General features: G+C 36.6%; 1 protein-coding gene across 3 annotated transcripts in view; it reads right to left on the bottom strand.

The window, feature by feature from the left end:
• The window catches only part of LOC131038548 (putative uridine kinase C227.14), a 115990-nt gene extending 90402 nt beyond the window's left edge, over positions 1–25588 (bottom strand). Inside the window, exons 1-5 of one of the 3 annotated variants that reach the window (XM_057971016.2) lie at positions 25340–25588; positions 25184–25248; positions 20244–20347; positions 20059–20102; positions 19870–19944 (exon numbers count right to left, since the gene is read on the bottom strand). In XM_057971016.2, coding sequence (XP_057826999.1) covers positions 19870–19944; positions 20059–20102; positions 20244–20347; positions 25184–25248; positions 25340–25380 — 329 coding nt within the window. In that variant the 5' untranslated portion in view covers positions 25381–25588. The remainder of the gene's footprint in view (positions 1–19869; positions 19945–20058; positions 20103–20243; positions 20348–25183; positions 25249–25339) is intronic. The other 2 variants (XM_057971015.2, XM_057971014.2) reach the window with 2 other exon arrangements.
• Positions 25589–26072: the final 484 nt, after the last annotated feature.

The following is a 26072-nucleotide window of genomic DNA, read 5'->3' as shown; positions in this document are numbered from 1 at the left end:
TCATTAATGGACTGATTTTTTCCCCTTTCTGATATTATATCTGTGGTTTAGTTGATTCCTAGCGCGTTTAAGTGTTTTGAGAGTTTTTTCAACATGAATATAGCCAACAAACAAGAACCATTCATAACCACATTTTACTTTTGCATTGCACCAAATTGTATTTTTTTCTTTGCTCACAAAATACTGGTTTCATTTCTAGATTCGAATTATTCATATCACATCAATACATCCAAGAAACTAAGAGGAATCACAACGATTTTTTAAAAACTATTATCAAAGGAATTGTGCCGAAAACCATAATAACATGGAAGAATTCTCTGTCTGATATTGTCTGCAAAGGCGGCATTGCTGCTATCTTCACCAATGAACTAATGACAATACCCTCCATCCATTACGACCCCAGCACTAAGTGTAACCAGAACACAGCGATTTTTGTACTACGCCCAGTTCACAGTGGTTTGAACCACGCCCAACACACAGGCGCCCTTGCTTACCAGGCAATTAGCAGCAATGAAGAACCACACCCAACTCTCAACTATACGCCCAACTGTTGTATCGCTGCTCTAGATTAAGTTAGCGCCCAACAGTAGGTATCGGCTCAAGCAGAGGTTATTCGGCCTTCTTTCCTTGAGGATTCTGCCGCTAACACCCAAGCTCAAACCCACAACTCCTACAGGTCAGTCAAGTTGCAACTGCCAGAGAATGATGAAAGGAGACCTTTCTGCCCAGATCATGCTGATTGGAATTTCTAGCTTCAGCGCTGTGTATAATGGTTATTTAGCACAGACTTATGGCTGCAATTTCCTCCCTGGCTGCCAAGTTGAGTCTAATAAAGCTATGCCTTTCTAAGTTTTAGTTAGCCCTTCCTTCTAAAACTCTAATCGATTTGAAACCACCATTCTTTAGTGCCGAAAACTGATTAAATACCTGACTAAGTGCTGCGATTTTCTACTCAGCTGAGCTCCACAATCCAGATGATATATCTTTGCCCATTGTTTCGTACAGTGCCAATTTGTTTTAAAATATTTCTCAGACCTAGTCTTTCACAAGCATAAGAAATGTCACACTTGAGGGATTTTGTCCCCAAATGCCAAAAGTAAGACTCCTGAATTTCTCCAGAAATCACCAATTCCAAGATATCATCATTTCCAAGATGCCATTAATGCTCTTCAAACTCTCTTTTATAACTTCATTTGGGCACGTTTTCCAATTCACCACGAATGAGGGACAAAAGAATGTTATATAAAATAACATTAACTCCTTATGTCTCCCATTTAAAGGGGACTTTAGTATTTTCTTTTCCAACCTTAGTCCCAATATTAATTAAATATTAAAGTTAAATATTTAAATTTAACTTTAGGAGTTTTTAATTATATTGACCAATTAATTAATAGCTCATTAAATTTGCAAACCTGATGACAAATATTGATCACCATAAATACTGGCATTATAAAATGTATCAAATATTTCCTGCCACTGAGCTACAACTGACTTAGTATAAATATTAAGTATCTGGAAACCCTGTCTGAACACCTCCGATTGGCCTGAAACTGAAATCACCTCAGCCAAATCCCTCACCGATCCTTGTAAAGTCCCAATTAGCCCTCAGGACCAAGGCAAAATGGGCTAACGACACATCATCTGATGTCAGGCTAATATGGGGACATTACAAAATTCTTTCCATGTCTTAACACTTAGCCAAAATTTTGACCCTTTCCTTCATAATACCAACACTTAACCTCTTTCTTCACCCACTCCTTGGGCAGACTTCACACTTGATTAGGAATCGATTCCACACATGGTAGGGCGGACTTTGCTTGTGCTCAAAGAAGTTTGGGCGGACTTTGCTCGTGCTCAAGGAAGTTTGGGCAAACTTTGCTTATGCTCTAGGAACATCTTCACTCTTCCTAGGCGGACTTGGAGTCTTGACAAGAATTTCTTCCCCACTAGGAGAGCAGTCTTCATGCTAGTTAGGAAATCCTTCATGTTAGCAAGGTGAACTTCATGATGACATAGGATAATTCTCTCATGCCTTTATACTTAGCCAAATTTTTCACTTTTCCCTGCTCATAATGCCAACACTTAACCAATTTTTTTTTTTACCCCGAAGGGCGAACTTGGTCATAGCACAAAAAATTCTAACATGATCTTAAGGCAGAATTTGCTTGAGACAAGAAACTCATTCTCGCACCTTAGGCGGACTTCACCTTGACCCAAGGAACTTTTTCATGTCCCAAGGTGGACTTCATCACTGATTGGGAACTTTTACCATGGACAAGTGATCTCGGTGATTTGAGCAATCTCGAGTCTAGACATAGCCATTTCCTCATGATCTTAAACTATCTTTTTAGGAATTATCCTCTGGATTCGAAAGGTATTTCATACTTGATTCGTTATCAATGCACTCTCTTGACTTGACATTTCTCCTAACGTGATGACCACCTGTGATCCCGGAAAAAGAAAAAAGCAACTTTCTATTTTTAGAAAAAAAGCAAAAAGAAGACCGAAAAAGAAGGTTCCCAAATTGGCCCCAAAATGCCAAAAACAAAACTTTCTAAATTAATAAAAAAGCAAAAAGCAAAATTTCCTAAAAATAGGAAGTTGTCAGAATTAACCCCGAGGAATTGTGAAATTACTCCTTCGACCTTTCTGAGCACATTCATGACATTAGAACGTCCATTTGACCATTTCTTCACTTTACCCACTTTGGTGACTTTCAAATTTTGAAACCCAGACTCATTGCAGAGACGAGAAATCGGAGACAAAATGCTAAGATGCCAAAACCTTAACCTAAAAAGCAAAAGAGGGGGTCCCCATTTGCAATGGGGCAATGTGTGAAAACGTCACAACAAATACCAAGGAAGAAGGCAAAGTAAAGTTAATCTTAACACCACTATAACTTTTGCAAGGAAGCAAATCAAAAGACATTGTGGCCAATGTGATGTTGTTGACCATATAAATAAAGTAATTGACGATTTAACCTATGTTGTATCCTAAGTAAAACATGAAGAGAGCAAGAAGCAATAACTTCTCCAAGGGAAAGTATTAGCATGTGACTTCAAGATGGATGAGAATCTAGTTTGAAACTCACTCCACAAAGAGGTATGTATGGACAACAATGATGCTCTTGACAAGAATGAATTGACCAATCTTTTCATATCAAAATCCAAATTAGAAAGTCTTAAGTTGATGCTCTTTTTTATTCTTGCTCACAAGCAAACCTGATTTCTAAGGGGTCGGTAAACAATTGGGTTTTGGAGGTACATGATCATCCTAATTCTTATTTGTTGGAATGGGTGAAACAAGTTGTTGAGATAATGGTAAGAAAACAATGCAGAAATGCTTCCTAAATTAATCTTTTGAGGGGAGTGTTGTACAAATTTTTCAATCTTTAACAATTACAGAAAGTAGATGTACATATAAATATTAAATAAACAATATACCATAACATGAGTGCATGTGAGGAAAACCCTTTCAAAAGAAAACCCCACACTCCAAAGAAGCTCAATGTATTCTTCAATGAACTTAACAAGATTACAATACACTTGTAGAGAAAGCCTTCACAAAGTTTCACCAACATACAATTCTTAAGTGATTGATATTTATTAATCCAAATTGTAAAGCACATTCCATGACAATTAATAGTGTCCCCTAACCCATCACTAACAAACTTCAGCAGCTTTTTCCTCTCAAATTAAGACCTAAGAAATTAGCCACAATTGTGTTGGTCTCTGCATGGTGCTCCTCTTGTGTGATCTCCTCCTCTAGAAAGTCCATCTTGTATGTTTTTATGATCTCCCACTACTTTTATAGGTGTTTTGACCTCCAACTCTTCCCTTGTTATAAGCATTCTGCACCACTCTACTCATTGTCTAACCCGTTCTGGTTACTACTCCACTTCATCCTCTTGGTTTGTTAATAGTTCTCTATTCTTCTTCATCAATGATAAGAAATTCCTCAATATGCAAAATATTCTCATTGAAAGCATCTCTCTTCTCTTCTATGAGGAAGTCATTAGGCTCCATCTTGGGCTAAGGACTTCCCTCATAACAAGGGGGTTGACTATTGATCAACTCCTCTAAAGCTCCTCCAACCAAACCTAGTTAGCAAGGTTTGCATTTCATTCATCTAGAAGGGACAATAGTCAAACAATATCAACCCACTTATTATGAGGGAGTGGCATGTTGGACTCGATAGTGAACCCCATAGCTCCCAAAAATCACCTGCAACCAAAACGCTTATCACATTTGAAGAGAAGAAGCCATGATTGTGAGCAACGCAACCTTGAGAGAGATTGATCCAATAAAGCATCTAATATTGAGATTAACCTGTATTGAATTGAATCAATTGGATGAAGACAATAATTATAATGAATGCTTATAAAAGCATAAAGATAAAACTTTAGATGAAACCCTAGATGAGGATTAAGTTAGATCATGACAAGTGTCCTCATCTTATGAATTGAGGCAACATGAGCTATATTAGCTCAATCTAAATGTAGAAAAGCACTGTAAGTTTACTTAAGTGCAATAAAGTAATAGGGGACTTGAATAATTAATTGATGATTAATTAATTATTAGATGATTAACCTATTTACTCCAACACCCTCCCTTAAGATCAACTTAGGGAGAAGCTAAAAAACTAATGATGGATGCATTAATGGGTCCTAGCTACAAGGCTTGATGAGGTACCCATGTACAAACAAAATGAATATTTCATAACTAGAGAAAAGAAGAAAACCACATGGAAAAAAAACTACTCTCCAAACGAGAGCAAATGAAATAAATGCTCTAGTGAAAGAAGGGTAGGACTTGATGTGACTCCCCAAGGACTACATTTGCCACAAAAGTACAATAGATGTCCCTACAATAGGAGAGATAAAATGAGGATATGAATTCCCCCATAAGGAAGTAGCTCATATGCCAATGATAAAAGCTTAAAGATAGAACACAATCCACTCCTACAAACAAAATTTATCCCCTTCGAAAGAAATAAATCCATTGGTGATTGGAGAAGCCATTCCCATAAATGAGATGAATAGGGAATCCAAATCCAATAACGTGTGCCACTAAAAACTACTCAATGCCCACATGTTGGAATGAGATGATGTCGATCCAAAAATCTGTAAAGACCGATGTAGAACAAGCTCCAGAACTGTGATGATGGTGGTCTAACAATGATGATATGGCTGTCAACAAAGAGGAGATGAATGTCCTCAAAGTAATCCTCCCAATCCGGAATCTAAGACTCCACAAATAAGGATGATGTGTCTACAAGATAGGAATCCCAAGTAGCTATGTCTACAAGAAGATGAATCACCTACTGCACTAAATCAATAACGGCCAAATATGTGGTGATACCAAGTTGATCAAGAATAGAAGAAGATGAAGATTAGTCTCAATATGAGTAAGAACTCGAAGACAAGCCTTTGAACCATCAGAACATGCAAAACCTATGACATATTCAAGCTCCTCTAAAGTATCATCATCAAAGGGTATGCAATTTGCATCTACAAGGGGAATGAGACAATCTGCAGCAAGATCCTTTAGGAATGGAGTGATATGAGGGTCTCCATGGATCTCCCAAAGTCGAGTCCAAAGTTATTTGTTCTAGTGTTGATTCTAACATTATGTTATTTTTAGGTTCTTGAGTGTTGAACTCCAATTTTAGGCATCTCCACAAATACCTGCAAGTTTCCATGAGCACCTCCAAGATTTTCTCCATTTTATCAAGCTTTCCCATAGATTCAGTGATGTTAGCAAATTTTTCTTCCAATTTGTTGAACCTCTTTTCACCATCGGAAGGTTTCTTATCCAATATTACCTTCTCTGAAGTCAATTGCTTTCAAATTGTTGTTTCTATTTCTCTATACCTATCCTTTATGAAAAGGAAACAAAGAACCTTATTCTTTTGTGCTATATTACATATAGATCACATAGAACTACAAAATGGGAAAACTACAAACTCACCACACAAAACCACATCATATAGAACAAGAAAACTCAACTCTCTTATGAGTCTGATCTGTAACTAGGGTAGATATTCCACTCCTGGAACTTTCAACACAAATCCTAAATGCTCCAACTATTAAAAGGCTGATGAACTTTTTTTTGAAGTAAGACTTGTAGAAGACAATCCAAAGAGTACTAAAACTGATTTGTCTTGTCCAAACAACATTAATGAAGGTAATAAATGGTAGAAAGAGATAAAATATGGGATGAAATGAAGAATACCACAGTGTCAAGATCAACACTAGAACAAATAACTCCTACAACATTATCATTGATAATACCCCAAGCTGATCTACCCCCAGATGTGGTTGGTTCAAATTTGAGTCTATACACATAAAGCAAAAGATTAAGCCACCTAAGATGTGTTAGGATGTCATTTTTTCAAGACTCAAAATTATCCTTTTCCAAGATGACCACAAAATGATGAATAGAAAAACCTATGATAGCTCCTAAAATTAAAAAATTAAAGACCAATAACCTTAACGCATCTAAATAAGATCGAATGAAGTTATCTTATGAAAGAAAATCCTTTCCAGGTGCCAAGACATCGAAGTAAGTGACCAGAATGTGAAATCATTAAAGAAATGAATAAAACGTAATTGGGAAAGATTCTAGAAAATGTGCATGGATAGAACTAAAGAGCTCTAATTTACCTTTCCAATAACACAAGAATCACGAAAATCGAAGATACTTGTGAAAAGTTGTGAACTCATGATGTGACTTGGATTGTGAATAACTTGTACCAGCAACAAAATCTAAAATGAGTCCTTAACCATAAGAAATGCTAAAAACCAACTTTTTGATGATATCTTGTTTGTTCAATTTCGACACCATATGCACAAGTTATGATCAAGAGAAAAATATTGCTCCCTTAGAGCTAAATGGGGGCTAGGAGGGGGGCATGGGCTGGTCGCACAACTAATATCAGCATGATGTTAATGCTAGAATATGCTCTACTACTAGTATATTCCCCTCCATGCCAATATATTCTTTGGACCCATGGAATATTCTCCCTTAAGTACTGAATGGCTAGAATATGTTATTTATCTTAGTGAAATATTCCCTTGCTAAGTTTAGCACTGGAATATGCCAAGTACACAAGGAATGTTACATGTGGATGTTGGCATGGATGGGACCACTATACGCATGGATGATGCAAGCCTACACAAGGTACAAACCCCTGTGTGGTGCCTTAAAAGTGCCCTTTTTATTTTTATTTCTTTGTCCTTTTTTTTATTTTGCAATTTTGATTTTTAAATTTTCTTTAAAAAAGAATTTTTTTTTATATAATTATAGAAAAATAAATTTAGAAACCAGAATTTTTTGTAAAAGCCCTATACTACAAGTCGTACTAGGAGCATTAATGGTAGCATAGTATCAATATGATTGTACAGATTTCTATTTGACATGCCTAGCTACCAATTTTTTTTCTTTTTTTGCAATGTCTCTAATTTTGACAATTTGATAGACATTCATAAGGTTTATGACCATTCTAGATCCAACGGTGATGCCAATTTCACTCCAAGATTAGCCTATTTTTCCCTCAAGGCCAAATCTCTTAGATTTCAATCGAAAGTCATGTTAGCAATTTTTCTTGCTACCTTCAATCCTAAGGAGATACATAACACCAAACTATGGGATTGGTAATCTAGGACATGAAATCAACACTATCTACAGACTAAAGACAAGAAAACATAACTGAACAAGGCTATGCAAGCCTTCTACTCTTCGAGCTCCACAAGACTCATGAGGGTGATCCTATTGCAGGTTTGAAAATGACAAACTTATATAAACCAAACAACAGACCTATTTAAAGGTGGATAGTTCTCAGATGCATGATAATGGGTGTTTTATACTTCACTAAAGTTGAGCATAATCCCATTTGCTCTTCAAAGTGTTGAGAACCAAAACTAAACTAACCCTGCTCCTAAAACATAAATGAAATGATTTTGAGAAGATTTGGGACCAACTGAATCAGAACATGCAAAGCATTGACCAATGCCAAAGAGAGGGCAGAAGAGTCACATGAAAAACTACATGTGTTGTTACATTCAAACATGTCTTGAAGATCTTTTAGATGCTATTAACTTGTAATAACAAGACCACTGAAACCATATCAAACAATCATACTTAGTAATCCATTTGAAAACTCAAAAATCCCATTGCATCCATGAAAGCATTTACTCTATCCCTTGAATAGAAAGCAATAAAAAAACACAACTCAAAGCAGCAAGTGTGCTTGAATAATGATAATAATACTTGATTATTTCATTCAAAGAGGTTTACTTTCCCAGCTAGAGACAATCATCTGATAAGATAAAATCAATAAGCACATTTCAAGACACAGAAAAACTTCACAACTAGGACTAGCTTCCATATATTTGAACCTAACCAAGAACACCTTACAATCTTTTTACAATGTCTCTGTCTACCTTAGCAGAAATCAGAACTGGAACTCTTCAAAATGAGGAGAAAAAGAAATAAATAGACAGAAGGGAAGACCTAATAAAACCCTAGAATGCATCAAAAAACGACACGTGTCCTCATCCCTGTTGTCTTCAATTTCAAATCTGCACTTTCCCCTCCAAAATGGCCTTCAATCTGCACTCTGAATCTGGATGTGACACTTGAGAAATCTAGAAAAACTCTTTGCAATCACTTGTCACATTCAAAATCTTCCCATTGTCCAAAACTTTCTATTTTTAGTTGTTGTCCTACCCTGTCAATAACACACTTTTCCACGACAGATTTAAAAAATGAAAATTACCCCCTTTGGCTGGAAAAACTCTGACGTTTACTATGAATCCTAAAAATTTCCCCTTTCTTGGCTGCAGCTGCCCTGTCATTTCCTTATCAGTTGATGCAATCATGGAAATAATTTCATATCCCACTATATTTGCAATTACTTGCAGCATACATTATGTATATGTGATTCTCCTTGTCGTATACAACCTTTGATTTATCCCTCGGTTTAATGGCTGTACAATGTCGATTTACCTAACCTTGACTTCAAAGAAAAATATTTCCAGTTGATGAGTGATAATACTTTGTTTTTTCCTCGTTTGAGAACTTACTGCATTCGAGTTTTCACCACAATCTTCATTGATATATTCTACCTTCCTCCATTCACATAGCATCTTATACAAATACTTCACCATTTTATTTTTTACTTTATTTTTTTGAGTAAAAGATGCATACGCATAGACAATATGGTGAATTCACTTTCTTCTGGCAAAAATATTTGCATTTCCACTATAGTTCTGACTTTACTCATAACTGTCTTCTTGCCAGAAAATGTCATTTACCTCTTCCTTACTATTATCTTGGCACTGTTGCCCTAAAGTCATTATTCTATCCTTTATTGTAACATCTTACACAAGTATTATTCCCCAGGCTTGTATTTTTCTCTTGCAAGTTCATAATTATCAGTTGGCCCTTGATTTTCAATTTGGCATACTGCTTCACACTTCATGGTATTAGACACCACCACATATGGTAATTTCAATCAATGTCAAAGAGGGGTGAACTGCACAGTTCAAACCTTCATTGATGTATTCTCCATTGCAGCACCTTGCATTAATGCCTAAAATGCATCCTTTAGTCGGACCTTCAATCCTCAAGACTAATGCAACTCTTCCATTATTATTCGAATAGCCACACTATTCCATCGGTTCACACTACATCTTTGTGTCTGGGTAGCTGCGACAACATCCTTCTGACAAAATTTCCCATACTGCTTGCTGGAGATCCATTTCATGCTCCAAAGTTGGACATTGAGAAGGCGTTGGATGTGCATTTTCACCTGTAGATGCATTTGAGTGCAAGTTTCTATGGCCTTTTCATTGTGTAGACTCTGTAAATCATGGCACTCCATGAGATCCATCTCATGGAGGCATCTTTTGAAAACTGATCACGTGCCTTAACTATGCCTCCACATTTTGCTTATAATTTAGGCACCAAAAATGTACCCATAAAACCACAATAAAGGTAGGCAATCCCCGCACAGGCCATATGGTTGAGAAAATTTGCTAGAAAACACGCCTTCCTTCAGTCACAATAAGAAGCCTAGCCACCACTAGGACACAACTACCCAATTTAGAACCGCCGCATTGAATACTTGTACAACTTTTGGATTTGCCCATACTACTGCCGCACAACCATAACAAATGCAGAAGTGTCTCAAGTCAAAACGATCTCAAGTCACTTGCAAAGAGCTGCTTTGAATTTGGTTTCATGCCTTCCTCACGAGTTTAGACAGTGCATATCCGATACGACACATCGAATCCAAACGAAACAACAGCGAAAGAAACATCCTAACCTGTGGTTCGAGCCCTTTATTACTTGGGAGATGGGCATCCCAACTTTGCCTATATTGTTTTGATGCCCACGTACTGCATAACACATTATACGAACATGCATGCTTCCTTCACATCTTCCTTCTCCTTTCTCAAGGCACCATTGGAGGTTACCGGATAAATGGACAAGAGCCTTCATGCTTCTACGAGACGTGGTCATCACTGAACACCATAAGCACACCATAAGCAAGGCTGCAAACCCTAAAATGGGCCTTCACATCCACTGTGCCCTAGATTTTCTTCATCTTGTGCTACACTTTACCTTGACCCTGCCTTCATTTTAATTGCCCTGTGCCATTTTTCTTTACCCCGCACAATGACTTTATGCGCTCTGATCTGCTTTGCGGGGTGGCGGCAAACATTCCTACTTGCATCCTCGTGTTCTTCTTTTCCCACGGACCATTTCCCCTTGCCTTAGAAAGCACGCGCACGCGAGGTAGCGAGAAGAGCATCCCAACTACCGTGCGGGATGGAAAGGGAGACCAAGTCTCCTCCCTTCCCGCCACTCCGCACCATTTTACGCCCTCATTTAAATGTGCTACGGGGGTGGAGATCTAGAAAACTTCGGTGGAGTCCTCATTTTGTTGCATTTCCACGAGACCCCCTTTTAAAAAAAATATTCTTCTTTTATTAATATTCAATATTCTCCATGGGCCCACCAACAACTACCAAAGGGCAAGAATGAATATCAAAATTTAAACCATTGTTAAAAATGATTTAAGCGCATTGAACTCCATCGTGGAAAATGATTTAATGGGTCACCCTCCTAAATCAAATAAATGATTTGAGAAATCTCATTTCTATTAATAAATTTGTATATTGTATCAATTTAAATCAAAAGATTTAAACAATATATACTTGAATGCTCAAGGACTTATTTAATCCATTAGAGTAGAACACTCAGCTAGGTCGTTGGCATTTTAGCGAATGGTTATCACCTTTTGAATTCCCTTGATAACTTTACCTGCTCTTTGATTTAATGTGGCTAAACACATTATTTGAATCAATAATACACATAAGCATCAATTTGCCTTCAAGGGTCACATCGTTTAGTCGAGCCCCAGGTGGGCCCGGCTAAAAAAAAAATTGTTTCTAAACAATTGATGTTTGCAAATGCCCTAGAACACTGACTAGAGATGTTTTGAATCCGAGAAACTGACTGAGCAGTCATTAAATTTGTCATTTTGCAACTATGAATTTTGGTCTAAACAACCCGAGTAGCCTCCAAAACTAGCTTTAAAAACTAATCAAAACACCTGATCAAGGCCTGAAGCCTAGCATCCTGGCAGAATGCAATACGAGGAATCCAAAACATCTGACGGATTTTCAAAATGATTTTCGAGGCAAAAGATATTAATCCTCGAAATCGCCTACTCAAGCTTGTCTGAAACTGCACTTGTTAAATCAACCCGAGAGCCACTCAAAACCTAATTTGAAAAAATATCAGACCTTTGTCTTAGGAGCTGCCACTTGGCATACTAGCACATATAGTTACCATGAATGAGTGTGCAAGAGGGTTTAACTTGATTTGACCATATGTGTGAGATTTTGATCCCCCAACTTACCCTCTCTGAAAACCTGGAAATGTTGACTGTGAAACCCTGAAAAGGTTCATTTAGAATAGGTCTTGAAGACTAATCAAATGATGAGTTAGAGAGTCATAAACCGGGCCAAGGGTAGATAATTATGTAGGGAACCACGGCATACAACCGCTTTGATGTGCAGGTCAATAGGGCGTGAGATAAAAATTCATATGTGAGGGCACAAATTGTTGTTTGACACAGTCCAATTTGCAAAACTGAACTTTTTGCAAACGGAATCAACTTTGAAAACTTGTCAAACGGATTCATGGGGCTTCAAAAAATAGCAAAAAATCATGGGAAACAATCAATTTGTCATGACGATCAACTAGCACAAATATACAATGCCTCAAAGAGAGCTTACTTGGAAAAATGCAATATGTGCAAACAGCAACCTTAACCTCTGGACCTCCAAAGGAGACTTCACAAACACATCAAATCTGATCATGGGAGGTTGCAAATAGGTATATGGCATCTCTGAAAGGTGCCTAACACTTCCCCAAGAGGATTTTTCATGACAATCCATGGGTGCAAAATTGTGAGCTCTCAAAATGAGCAATTTAGGCTTACTCCACAGGGACAAATCTGAGTGCATTTGAACAAAATTTTACATGGTGAGGTCCAACAAGTCACAAATTTGGTGATCTAGTATATGTTGGAGTTGAGAGTGAACCCCAAAGCTCCCAAAAATCACTCAAAACCAAAACGCCTATCACATCTGAAGAGAAAAAGCCATGATTGTGTGCTATGCAACCTTGAGAGAGAGATTGGTCCAATAAAGCATGTCATATTAAGATTAACCTATATTGATTTGGATTGGACTCACCTAGATAAATACAATGATTACAATGAATGCTTATAAAAGCATAAAGATAAAACCCTAGGTGAACATTAAGTTAGATCACTACAAGTGTCCTCTTATGAATTGAGACAACATGACCTATAATTAGATCAATCTAAATCTAAAAAAGCATTGCCAATTTTATCTTAAGTGTAATAAAGTAATAGGGGACTGTTGACGTGTATTTTGTACACTATCAAACACAGAATAAAATACCTAAAGGGTACCTTATCCTCTCTTGAGTAAAGCCTCTGAATGCTGAAGATATCGCGAAAAGGATCAATCAGGGTGATTCAAGGTTCTTTGTTGTAGGATCTCTACGTGTGGATAAGCTCTCTGTGGTATGATGTGATTTGCTGGAATCACAAGGGGACTTACACTTGATGACTGAACTTCTGATTTGCTTTGAATATTGCTGGAACACAGGATTTTACTGCCTTAGATTTTTTAAAAAAGGAAAAAAGACGAGGGCGAGAAAAGGATCTAATCCTAACACTAAGAATGTAAGAGCAATGAATGATCTTTGATGAAATTCTAACTAAGTCTTGTTTTAACATCCCAGGAACATCTCCACAAGGTTAGTGCGATCTTCGAAAGAAAGCTTTATGATGTTCAAATTATCACTGCAGGCATAGACACCATCAGGCTGATGCATATCAATGAAGAAGCGACAATTGAAGTTAAGCTTAAGCTAAATGATTCCAGTTGACTACACAAGGCAAGTCTGCAATCAACAAACTGCTAGTAGTATGGATATACGAATTTCACCATCAATCAAGCACATTTCTTCCACTCATCTAATAACACGAAATCAAATATGAGAAGTATAGAGACCATGCAAATTGTCGAATCGACCCATAAATTTCACCATTTCTTCAATGAAGTTACAAGTCTCTTACAACAACATCTTGGCAACAATCTTTGCCTTCTCTCTCTACTCTACTCTAATTGCTATTCTAATCACCTTCTAACTACTCTCTATTCACTAACTCTATTCTATTTCTCTTTACAAATGAAATGCCAGGGCTTATATAGTGCCCTCAATACAATTCGATGGCTTAGATCAATTCGACATCAATGGCCAAGATTCAATAATGAAAACCCTAATTAGGGTTTATTACAAAAAATTTAATGTTGACCAATGAAATAATTGTATTGCTTGGACACATGTCCTCTCTGGAAAATTCCACCAATGAATAGTCGGGGTAGGTACATCGAAGTTTGTGCCATCACGCATGAGTTAGGTACATTGAATCTGGACATGCTGAGGTGGATCAATCCAACTGGAGGAGTGATGACTGGGATGCCACCTCATTTGACACTTGGTTGATGCCAATTTGATGTTGCTGAGAAGCTAGCTTTAATTAACTCTTTTGAAACTATCTGCTTCTTCAACGAACCCTTTGCTCTGACTTCTTGTGTCCTTGATTTGCAGGATGATGATGTACCTCGCCTTGGAATGCTGGATTGGAAGAGGTTGCCCTTATCCTGATGATGCCGGATCGAAGAAGGTCGTCCTTGTTGATGCTAGACTGGAGGAGGTCGCCCTTATCCTTGCTTGATCTTCCAACTCCGAGATCTCCATTTGATGCCTACACAAAATATTAAAGTTAGTCTTTTGAGCATCAAACCTCAAAGCATGAAATTTAAGACCTTTCAAAGGTAAAACTTAAGATATTAATTTGAAAAAAGTCATGATAAATCAAGAACTATACATTTTCAAATTAATTATGAATGGAATTTGGATCTTCAAGACTTAGACTTTACAAAATTGCAATGGGATCACAATAAGTCTTGAATAAGAACTTCAAAAAAGTAATTCTTCATACCTTCCCTTTTGAGTGCTTAACTACAAAACCTTGAAAAATGAAGGAAGAAGACCAGATTTTGTTGGGCAAGATTTATAACCATCCCTTGGATGAAGTACGCCTCCTCTAGCTTCAAAAGAATTTCACCTTCCACTAGCTTCTCCAAAATCTGGAAATCCGCCTTCAAATACCTTCAAAAAAAAATCTGGAAATTATCCTCCAATCTAGCAAGAAATTCGCCTCTCCAATAGCCTTCAAGATGAATTTCGCCCTCCACTAGCTTCTCCACACTTAGTAGAAATTCGCTTCGCTCCTCTGGATTTCTCTCCTCAAATTGCTCTCCAATTTCGCACTTAGGAAAGGATGAATGATTTGGATAATGAAAAAACACACCTCCAATATATATAGAGCGCTCACCACCTTGTTCCCCCTAGGCCAACTTGGCAAAAAGAGGTTAAAAATAAATAAAATTGCAAAAAGGAGAGGCTGACTTGATAAAATAAATAAAAATAAGCCCTCAAGCACTCCATTTTTAATTTTGATTTCACAAAAATTAATTTTAAATGCCTTTATAATAAAAATTCGATTTTTTAAGGCTCAAAATTTATTAAATACCAATGCGCCTTTTATTAAATGCCAATTTAATTAATTTTTTCAAATATTTTGAATTTAGCAATTTTGGCATCTAATGCGATTTGGAGGATATTAATGTTTAAAATATGGTAAAAAATGAAGAACACCACTAACTTCGCCCTGGACCCTTGGAGAGGGACAGGAGCGAACTTGCAATTTTGCTCTTGCATTCTTCATTTTTAATTGCCAAAACTTCATCTAGGCATCTAAATGGCATTTTAATTGGAGCTTTGAGTTTGATTTCACTTGATCTCTAGGAGGAAGGTGCATTAGGACATTTTCACCCTGAACCCTTGGAGAGGGACAGGAGTACCTTTTCACTTTTGTCCTCAATCCTTCATCTTTAAATTGCCAACTCTCGTTGTGGGGTAAGCAATGATCCCTTTCATTCATTCTATGCATGCTTAACTCGTTTTTGCAAGGCAAAATTGATTCTCCAAAGATTTTCGCCCTGGTCCTCCAGTGAAGGATAGGAGCGACTTTGAGTCCTTTGTGCAAATTCTTGATCACTTCAATCTTCAAATTACCTTCTAGGCGTAGAACATCACACTTCACTACCTCTTGAGTCTTGGAAGCAAAAATATCATCTTGAAATGTAAGGTAAATGGGCACATTTGGAAATTTCGCCCTGGACACTTGGAGAGGGACAGGAGCGATTTTCCTTATTATCATCAAAATTTGTAAATCTTGCATCTCAATTCCACCTCAAGGCATTTTAAACATCATTTCAAACTTGCACCTTGGCTTAGATTTGTCCAAACTTGGAGAGAAAGGGTGGGTATTAGGTTTTTCGCCCTGGTCCCTTGGAGAGGGACAGGAGCGATTTTGCAATTTCAAGCTTATCCATCCTTTGTTAGCCTTCCAAATTATCTTCAACGGGCTAAACATGCCTTCTTCCATTCATTTCAATCTCAAAACTTGCCTTGTCTTTGCAAGAAATTTGCACTTTTAGAAAATCGCTCTGGACTTTCAATGAGGGACAGGGGCGAACTTTGCCTTCTAGGCCAAAACTCCATCATTTCATTGTCTTCAATTAAATCTGGATGCTCTATCACGTTCATTTCATCCTCCTCCATGCCTTTGATGTTTCAATTTGACCAAACAAGGTCAGGAATGACTCAAATAAGCCTTTTCGCCCTGGACCCTTGGTGAGGGACAGGAGCGATTCGCCTTGGACCTCCTGAAAGGGCCAGGAGCGAAATTCACTCTGGATCCTCAGTGAAGGACAGGAGCGAAATTTGACTTTTTGAACTCTCTATCAGGATAATTTTTATGGAATATAACATTTAAGTATAAGTGAGACTTCTCACTTATACTTTAAGTTATATTCCATATATACTTTCAGGATGTTTGAGAGTGGTTTCAGACCTCCAGGAGTTATATTGCAAAATCTAATTTTTGGAGGTTTTTCAGTTTCCAGACTTAGTCAAATTTCAGGATCAGGACATTCCAGACTTAGCCAAATTTCAAGATCAGGACTTTCAGACTTAGCCAAATTTCAGGATCAGGACTCTCAGACTTCATCACTCACCAACTTGACCTAACTCAAGCAGAACCTGCTATCCAGGTGATCCCCTAGGCGACCCTCAAAATGCAAAGGCTAACTGACAAAACCCTAAAAAAACTAAAAACAAACCCTAGAAAGCAAAAAAGCAGGGGTCCCCATTTGCAATGGGGCGATGTGTGAAAACGTCACAACAGGGACCTAAGTAATTAATTGATGATTAATTAATTACTTGGTGATTAACCTATTTACTCCAACATGGTGAACTTTCCTACTGAGATTGCCCCATTCCCCTCCAATTTCAACTTTTGCGTAGACTTCAAAGTTCTTAATCCTCTATGGCAAGTTATTCACTACCTCCCCTCCCTCACCTTCATAATTCCCCTTGATCTTCTAGGGATGAATTTTTTATTACCTCCCACAAACTTGTCTTTGCACTCTTTGCTCCACAAAACAAATCAATCTTTTTTAGATCTTTTTCTTACCCTTACCACTAATAGTGTCTTCTTCCACTACCATTTGGGCTCAAGAACAATAGTTTGTTTTCAATGTTGATATTCATATTTATTTTCTTTAAGATAATACTTTTCCTTTTCGTACCTTTACATAATTCTTTGTTTTTCAATTTCTTATTCTTCTTGCGCATGAAGATCTTGATGAATAATGTAGTATTTGACCAATAGTCTCAAAACATTAGTCCTCAATGATTGTTTTGCTTGAAGGCCATGCTATCTCAAACAGCATCCTGAGACACCAAGATCTGCCAAGACTCATCTTGTACATGCTCGTAGACTAAGAGATCCCAAAGAAGTGCAGAGCCTTGCATTAATTGATGTTTTTCTTTCTCGAATTGTTTATTTTGGTTCTTCAACTAATTGACCCATTCAACCTCAATTAGAACCCCATCTTGATGCTTTGTCAATGATTATTGTCAATTATTTTTTCTATCCAACCTGACCTTGTACAAAAAACAACACCAAAAATGTTATACCAATAAAGAATACAAAGTACTAGAATAGAATAACATACCCAAATTTCCATAAATAGAGATGTATAGATGTAGTGTCATAAATTGTAAACCTTTACAATTTTACACTCCTTTTTGGGCCCTTGCTTTAGTGTGCCCTCTCATAGCTCATTTCAAACCTATTTTTGGCCTTGTCACAACCAAATTGTCATCATATGCTCATGAGGTGACCCAATCTTATGTCTTGGGACCTTCTACTCTGTCTTTACCTTTATTTCACCCTTTTTTGGGTGGATTATAGTGCCTAGCACCATAGTCCCCCTGAAACAGGCCCAAATTCAAATGTGTTGGACTGTCGATTCCCAGCATTTGCTATCTGATCCCAATATTTTGATATGAAGTCAGCCTAAAATAGGAAATACCTTGTCATCCCTGTATAAAGGCATCATTCCTAATTCATTTTCAATCCTACGCAACCTAAGAATCACTGAGTTGAGCAAGCATTACTGAGCAAATGTCTTCAAATCTGAGCATTATGGAGCAGCATGCTACATCTTGCATGCATGTTTTCATGATTGATCCTTGCATGTCTTGTCATGTCATGTTATTGCATCAACCCTTGAGGGTCTTATATAAAGAGCATTGCATCACCACCATTATCAAGCTTAAGGTAATATCATTTCAATTCAATATTTCCATAAGTTTTTCAGCCTCTGCCCTACCAAGGGTAAGCTCTCTTTTCTAATCATCATAGTTGTATTGGAGGTTAATTCATACCCAGGGTTTGACTTAGGCAAGCCCCTAGACAACACAACACTTTTCCCCTCTCTTTTGTGTACAGGTTCCAAATCCGATGGCCGAAAGTTGCAGAGTTACAAAGAACAGAAGATTGTTTCAGATTTTGAACAGGCAAAAACTCCTGGTCTAAGGAGCGTAGCTTCATTGACTGACACTTTTCTGCCAAAATTTCAGGAGAATGATCTACAGGGCACCCTAGTCCAAAATCCACAGTTTTCAGCTAACAAAGACACCTTCAGGTCTAAGGCTCCTAGCTCTCTTGACTGGCACTTTCAGGCTCAGATTTCAGTGGCAGTTTCCTTTCTACATCTCATTTCCAAATTTAAGTTTATACTTTGCATTCCAGTTCTGTATCTTTCTGTTTATGCTAATTTCTTGTCAATTTCCTAACACTTTACCTAGTTCTTGCATCATTTCTTGTCTTCATCATATCCAATTATATCAAATCAAAAAAAGAACAATTAACCAACAGCACCCAGCTCTCTTAAGGGACTAAAGTTGGGCCTAGTTAATTGTTCTCCAAGTGAATTGTAGGGATTGGAAATGATTCCTAGTTTGCATGTTTAGACTAGTGAACACTAATCCCTCCCTTTTCAATAGATAACTGCAACTTTATTGTTATTAGGTAGTGTAATCCAACGACTATGCTATAGGGAGAGTATGATAATGTAGGATAACTCCCTTTGCTGACCACCATCAAGCTACATACAGATTGGTGAACTGAGAGGTGTGTCAGTTAGACCACAACTGTCTCAGTACCAGATTATGCCAAACAATATATGATTAACAACATTACTCTTGTCCACACATGTTTTAACAAAAATATATGGTTAGCATGATGCTCTTTACTTGTCAAGGAAGATTTGCAGGGACTAAATACGCAAATCATGATTAGGTCAATTGTTAGCTCAACCCAATTTTAGAAAAATAAGAAGGAAAATTAATTTTTTTAAAGAAAGTGACCTTGGAGGAAATGCAGTATTCAGGAGCTTGGGCCCTCCAAAAGAAAATTGTGTGCCTGTGTTCTAGTATACAGTAAATGTTCTCACTATTTCCTAGTAGTTTTGTGGCAGCCTCCATGTGCGTAAAATTCATATACAGAGAGTATTGTTGCTAGTTTCAGCAATGCCAAAGTTATATATAAACTTGTTTAGTACTACTTTTGCAGGTTTTGTCTTTACAGGTATTTATTATGTCACAGTGCCGAAGAAAAAGTAGATCCAACCACTTAGAGGAAACAACTCTACTAGCACAACTAAAATCATAAAGGATTTACATTAACCTTGCTTGAAATTAATCAGAGGTAGATGTACCGACTATTATTTAGAGTTGCACATGTAAGAACTTCACAAAGCTTTTGTATAAGACTCACTTTGCATCTGACTGAGTCTCAATTGCTGCTGGAAGAAGCCGTTGAACCAGTGCATCGTAAATTTCATCCATGGAGCTGGATAAGAGGAAGAAATTAGCATGTTCTTTCTCCAATCATAAGAAGCAGTTGAAAGGGAAGTCCATTCCATAATCACTTCATCACTAACAATTTACACAATATAGACCATACCTTCCTTCCAATATGAAGGGCTCATTACAAGGACTGGAGAAATCCTGTGATAGCATATTGATAGCATATTGTCAACATTGAGTTTTTACGTAAGAAATTTCAAATTTGAAAATCTAAGTGGATAACAAAGCTGATTCAAACTTTGAATTAGAATACACTTGCATTTCAGTTAGCCTCAGACTTACTTTCTGATGATCAGATCTACCGATGGCATTGGTATATATTGAAGCTGAGGTACAAATACCTCTTACTCTGATATGGCATCTACCATGAAATGGTTCTGGAAAAACTGAAATTGCTTCTAGTCAAATTCATAACAAGAAATTATGATTATTTGACAAGAACTACAAATATTAATTAATGAATATTTAGATGAAGAAAAATGAGACTTGCAAAAGTTCAAACATTCAGTCTTCATTGTTTGATACATAAGATGTAATCAATTGTACTAGGATTTCCTTTTGTCTTAGACAAGATATTACCATCTCTAGTTAAGAAAAAATCCAATCAAATCTCCACAGCAGTTTTTTTTTCCTTGATACAAGAGAAAAAATATTGCATAATATAATTTCTAAATAGTTCAAAACCCTGTTTAGGCATGGGAAGTGCCTGTGACCAGAGAACAGCCATAGCAGTATACAAGAGATACTACAAAAAGCTATTGCAACCGAAAGTGCTAGTAGCTAAGATAACATTCATCAGGGCTTAAGTCATTGACACACAGAATCCAAACAAAAGATAGCTTCAGTATTGTATTTGCAACATTTTTAAGATGGTCTTCATGCATAGAAAGGCAGACTTTTAGAGATTTGATGTTTGAAAAATTAAGAGTCCCATGCACTGTGAAAGCCAAATTTTGTCCCCTCTTTTTTTGAGCGTTGCAGATTTGAATCTATTGATTGGGATTCCTGGAATTTTTTTGTAAATTTTCAAGGGTCTATTGCCAAAATTGAGGCATTTGCATCTGCATTAAATGACATATTTTAAATGATTGATGAGAATGTATAGGATTTTGTTTTGTTTCACCATGATGGTGATTTGAGTGCCCGGGTTTAATAAATTCACATGAAATGAACTTTTAAGATGCTTGCATAAGAACAGATTGAGCGACTAACAGTAACCTAAGCAAAGAGAAATTCATTTATATCTATTCCATTAAGCTGATCACATTGTACGCAGAAGGAGCATTAGTCCTAATCAGTTCTAAACTTCTATCTGAAGAGATTCTGAAGGTTTTTTTAGGTGGCCGTTGTTCTTTTGAACTGCCAGAATGGAATTTGTTAATATGAACATCATCACTATCGTCAACAGCAGCCCACACAGCTTTAATACCTTGTTTTTATTGGAAATTGTTATTTGCTATAATTTTTAATCTACCATGGATCTCTCCTAGATAGAAAAAATAATAGTTCTTGTGTAAGCATATCTGAAAAAGAATGATCCTACTATCCATATTTATCATGTAGCAAGTAATATCTCTAAAAACAATACTGTTTACATCCCTCTGCAAGACAAAGAGGGGAGAATACAGACGCCAAGTCAGGAAATGTGAGCCCATACCTTTAAAGGTACACCTGCTTTGCATTTGGGCCTTTGCATTTTATCAGATTGGTGTATGACTATGGCAATTAGGGTATCGAGGCCCATGTTGATTGGTTGTGTGTTTTTGGCATTAGGAGAAAATAAGTAGATTGATAGGGCATTAAAAAGTAGGAGTGACAGGTATATTAATCAACGAAGTATCAGTACAGTCTCATCAAAGTTATATGAGGCCAATCGCACGCAAACTGCCCAAAATTTTGACAAGCAGATATACATTAGTTTATCTGAATTATATGCTATTAAAAATTGTAATGTCCCCACTTTGAAATATAATTTAATAATAAATGATAATAATAAAATTAAAATACAAAAGAATAAAAATAAAAATAAAATATAAAAGAATATAATTAAGTATAATTAAGATTTGATTAAAGTTAATGAATGGTCAAAAGGCATGAAATGATAAGTTGTGACTCCCCCAAATATAAGGTATAAAAGGGAGGAGAGAACTCATTTGAAGAGGGGATGATTTGGGGAATGAGAAGTGCAGATCTATTTAAATAAGAAGTGCAGATCTGATTGTGAAAGGTTGTGTCCCTTTCAAAGGGCAGAAATAATGAAGAGTTGGACTCTTTCAAAGGGTTTGTCTCTTGCCAAAGGGCATACATGATGAAGAGGTGTGACCTCTCACTCACATTGAGAGATATAAAGGAAAGGAATCAAAAGCATCCAGTGACACCACCATTGATCTGATCAGATCAGATCAGAACTATTATTAAGTTACAGGCAGTAACATCTGTGTTCTTGGTGGTATGCATGGGGATGTGCCTTAATATGTATGCTTAATATATGAAGCCTGATAATGTTGTTATGCAGAATTTAGTAGTAATATTAATATAAACTGCAATATGTATGACAGTCATACTTAATTTCATATATATTCATAATACATGAGAATTAGTATACTTATAGTCTAAATTATGTTATTACTGTCAGTATTTAAGAAGATGGGAATGAGATGTTTCAAAGAGGGGCAGTCTAAATCCAAGCAATAGGTTAAGTCCCAAGATAGGGTGGGGATCAGTGACCCATAAGCCTTGAGGGTATAAACCCAAGATAGGTAAGGGCTTGGATCTATAAACTTTGAGGGAACCTATCGTATTTGGTCTCTAAGCGCTTCAGTAACATAGATAGACCCTTCTCCCTTAAACTGAAGTAGTAGCAGGGTCTGATAACTATATTAAGAACTATGAATAATGAAATTAATCATCTAATAAGGAAAATAAATAAGCACTTGATAATAACTAATAAGTTGAAGAATATCAATGACTGGCTTCATGATTAGTCTCTCAATCAATTTTAGTATATTGAAATAGGTTAATTATGTTAATCAGATAGGGGACATTACAAAAGTACTGCACTGGGATAAGCCAAGTGTACATATGGGAATATTTACAATTGTGTACATAATTTCAAGAAAGGATATTAGTACAAACGTAATTCTCATCAAAGTTATATGAGGCCAAGCCCCTCCAAACTGCCCAAAATTTTGACAAGCAAATATACCTTAGAAAATACTGCACTGGACTAAGCCAAGTGTACATGTGGGAATATTTAAAATTGTGTACATAATTTCAAGAATAGAGATTAGTACAAAAGTGATTCTTGTCAAAGTTATACTGCTTCTATGAGATGCAAACTAGCTACTACTAGTCTACATGAAAGGCTGAACTTTGTAAAGATAACTTGCCGTCCTTTTTTTCCTTGTCCATGAATAAAAACATTTGATTATTGACAAACTATTCCTCTATTTGAATTTATAAGTAAGTTGTCAATGTCTGAGGATTAACATCTTAGATGAGTTTTGTATAAGCAACCCTCTGCTAACCTTTGTTTTTGAGGAAATTTAAAAGCGATGGAAGAGGGTGACAAGATTTATTAGGTCGCATTAAGACAATCCTTGTAAAGGTCAGAACAGAGGTGCCCTTAAAGTAGTATCAGTGTCAGTGTTTGCTCCTCCTATATTTTTGGCAGCAGAATTCTATATTGAACGATAACTAATCTAGAGCTTACCTATACTGTTGCACCTGTGTGTTTTATATGTTAATATGTGCTAGGAGTTACATATAAGGGGGTTTGCATTGGTAGTGGTTAAACCTAGCTAGAGGTGGTAGGGCCAAGCCCTCGTAGAAGTGTAGGGTTATTATTGAACATCTAAGGAAATCTGTTCAAGGTGACAAATCTGAACCAATTCACTTCTAAAGAATTCTTTGGTTAAGAAGAATCTATATTTGTGTTTGCCATTTAATGTTTTTAAAGATATCTCACTTCTAGGGCGAAGTTGATTGGCCTCAAATTTGGTGCAAGCAACTGATGGGAAAGATGACAAATCTCTCACATTTAGAACATCAAGATTAAAAAGCATTGGTATATACAGCAAATCAAGGAAGTTTACTGCAGTTACCGGACTGAAAATAGAGCTCATGGGTCAAGTTATGGTACTATTCAAATTACCAATAACACTATTTCAGATGCAATAGTTTGAGGAAACAATAGCTCAACAGGTTTCTCCTGTTATTTTATTGTTAAAGTTTACCAAATATTATAGGATGTTGGACCACCAATCAACCATTTGCAGATTGTCAATAACACACCCTATGTATGGAATCTAATTTTAACAAGAACCAAAAGTATAGCGTAGGAAGGCTGATCACAAGTAAGCAATGTAACTAGATCTGCCTTGTAAACTTCACCTCTACTGAACCTAGTTCCAAATTGGTTGGGCAATAAGCATTTCAGGAGCTACGCCCAATTCGACTCTCACTGAATGCCATATTTAATTGTGTGTCTCCCATTTGGCAAAGGCTAATCGAGAGGTGTTTCCTAGGTGGGGAACGCATCCAACAATTCTACACAAAAAGCACAGAAAAAAGAGGCAGAAAAGGCCAAAAGACCTCCAGCCGCTTGAAACATATTGAGTTCATACCACATTAGTTGGAGTTCTAACCTGGGTTACCAGGTCTTCAACGACATAGAGAAAGCAGAGCACTAGCAGGTTCAATCACTCTATTACCAGATACAGATCGGTATCGACAAAGACAGAAGATCTTGTATGCAATCTTACAAATCATTGCCTTCCCTCTCATTTACAGGAAGAGTGTAACGGACAACATTCAATTTTATACTCTTTCCTGGTTTCATATTTGTTACTAAAATCATCCTAGTTCATAGTACTTGTTGTGGAAGATGAAGAGTTAATTATGGCAAGTCCTTTGTTTTTGGTACAGTCCTATCTCTAGGAATGACTCGCATTATCAAATTGGATTCGATTTACATGATGTTGTGCCGCATGATGTAGAGTGTGTTGATTATGATGAGCTCTGCGGAATATAGAAGTATTCCATAGATTAAATTTTATTATTTTAATATCTTGGTTTACAGACATTCAACAATTTTGTATTCCCATATGTTTTGTGTCGTAATGAACAGTGTAATTCCATAGACACTCTGTTTTAATAAGGTGATGATGTAGATATAAACGCATAAATTTCTCAACTTTACGCGTTAGAAGAGTAATACCCACCTTGATTACGCTTAGAACTTCTTATATACTGTTGGTTGAGGGAGATGAATTGCGAGTTTTTCCATCTGCAAAAAAACACTCACATTCACTTAAGTTCAGTTGGGGCACTCTGATCTGTACAAAATTTAAATTTAATCAGAATCGAGATAAGCTCACCCTAAAGATAATCTGTCAAAAGACAAGAAGGAGATCGACATGTTTCAAGGTTCTTTCTTCTCTTCTCAACACCAGAAGCGTGCCCTACTCTTCATATGCCTTCAAAGCTCGCATACATCCTCCATTTTAGGACTTGTCTGTAGATCAACTGCTGCGTCTGATATGCTCCATGCCACCATTTTATTATTTTATTTTTGAAAAACTTGACTAGTAGTTTGGAGAGAGAATAATCTGTATGCATATAAATATAATCAATATAATCAATATAATCAATGAATGTCCTTCATGTAACAGTGATAATTAAATTATGCCAGTATTGTCACTTAGTTGAATCCGGTGCTTAGTTGTTGGGTTCACTGGTTTTGAGCTTTTATTAGGCCTTTGAACTTAAAGAATCATTCACCCTTCTTGATTCAAATTCTTATTGGATTGTTGAGCTCAAGCAAAATGTTTAAAGTATTAATTAGTTTATGAGATCAATCGATAGTAACAAAATTTAGAAGAAGAAAAAAAAAAAACTTAATTTATGTGAGTGATCTTCATCTACCTGCAAATCTTTGATTTGTCTTATAAATTTTGATCAAAATGTATGTATTTTGTAATGCCCCGCCAGGAAACCCCGAAGGGATTAAGCCATAACACAAGAATAGAGTGCAACAATTTTTTTTTTTAAAGTTACAACATAAAAGATGCAACAAAATATCAAAGATTCAGAATTCATAGCGGAAGACAT

The sequence above is a fragment of the Cryptomeria japonica genome, chromosome 10 (assembly GCF_030272615.1).
Source record: "Cryptomeria japonica chromosome 10, Sugi_1.0, whole genome shotgun sequence".
In the NCBI taxonomy this organism is placed as follows: domain Eukaryota; kingdom Viridiplantae; phylum Streptophyta; class Pinopsida; order Cupressales; family Cupressaceae; genus Cryptomeria; species Cryptomeria japonica.
This window is presented reverse-complemented; position numbering and strand designations above follow the sequence as displayed.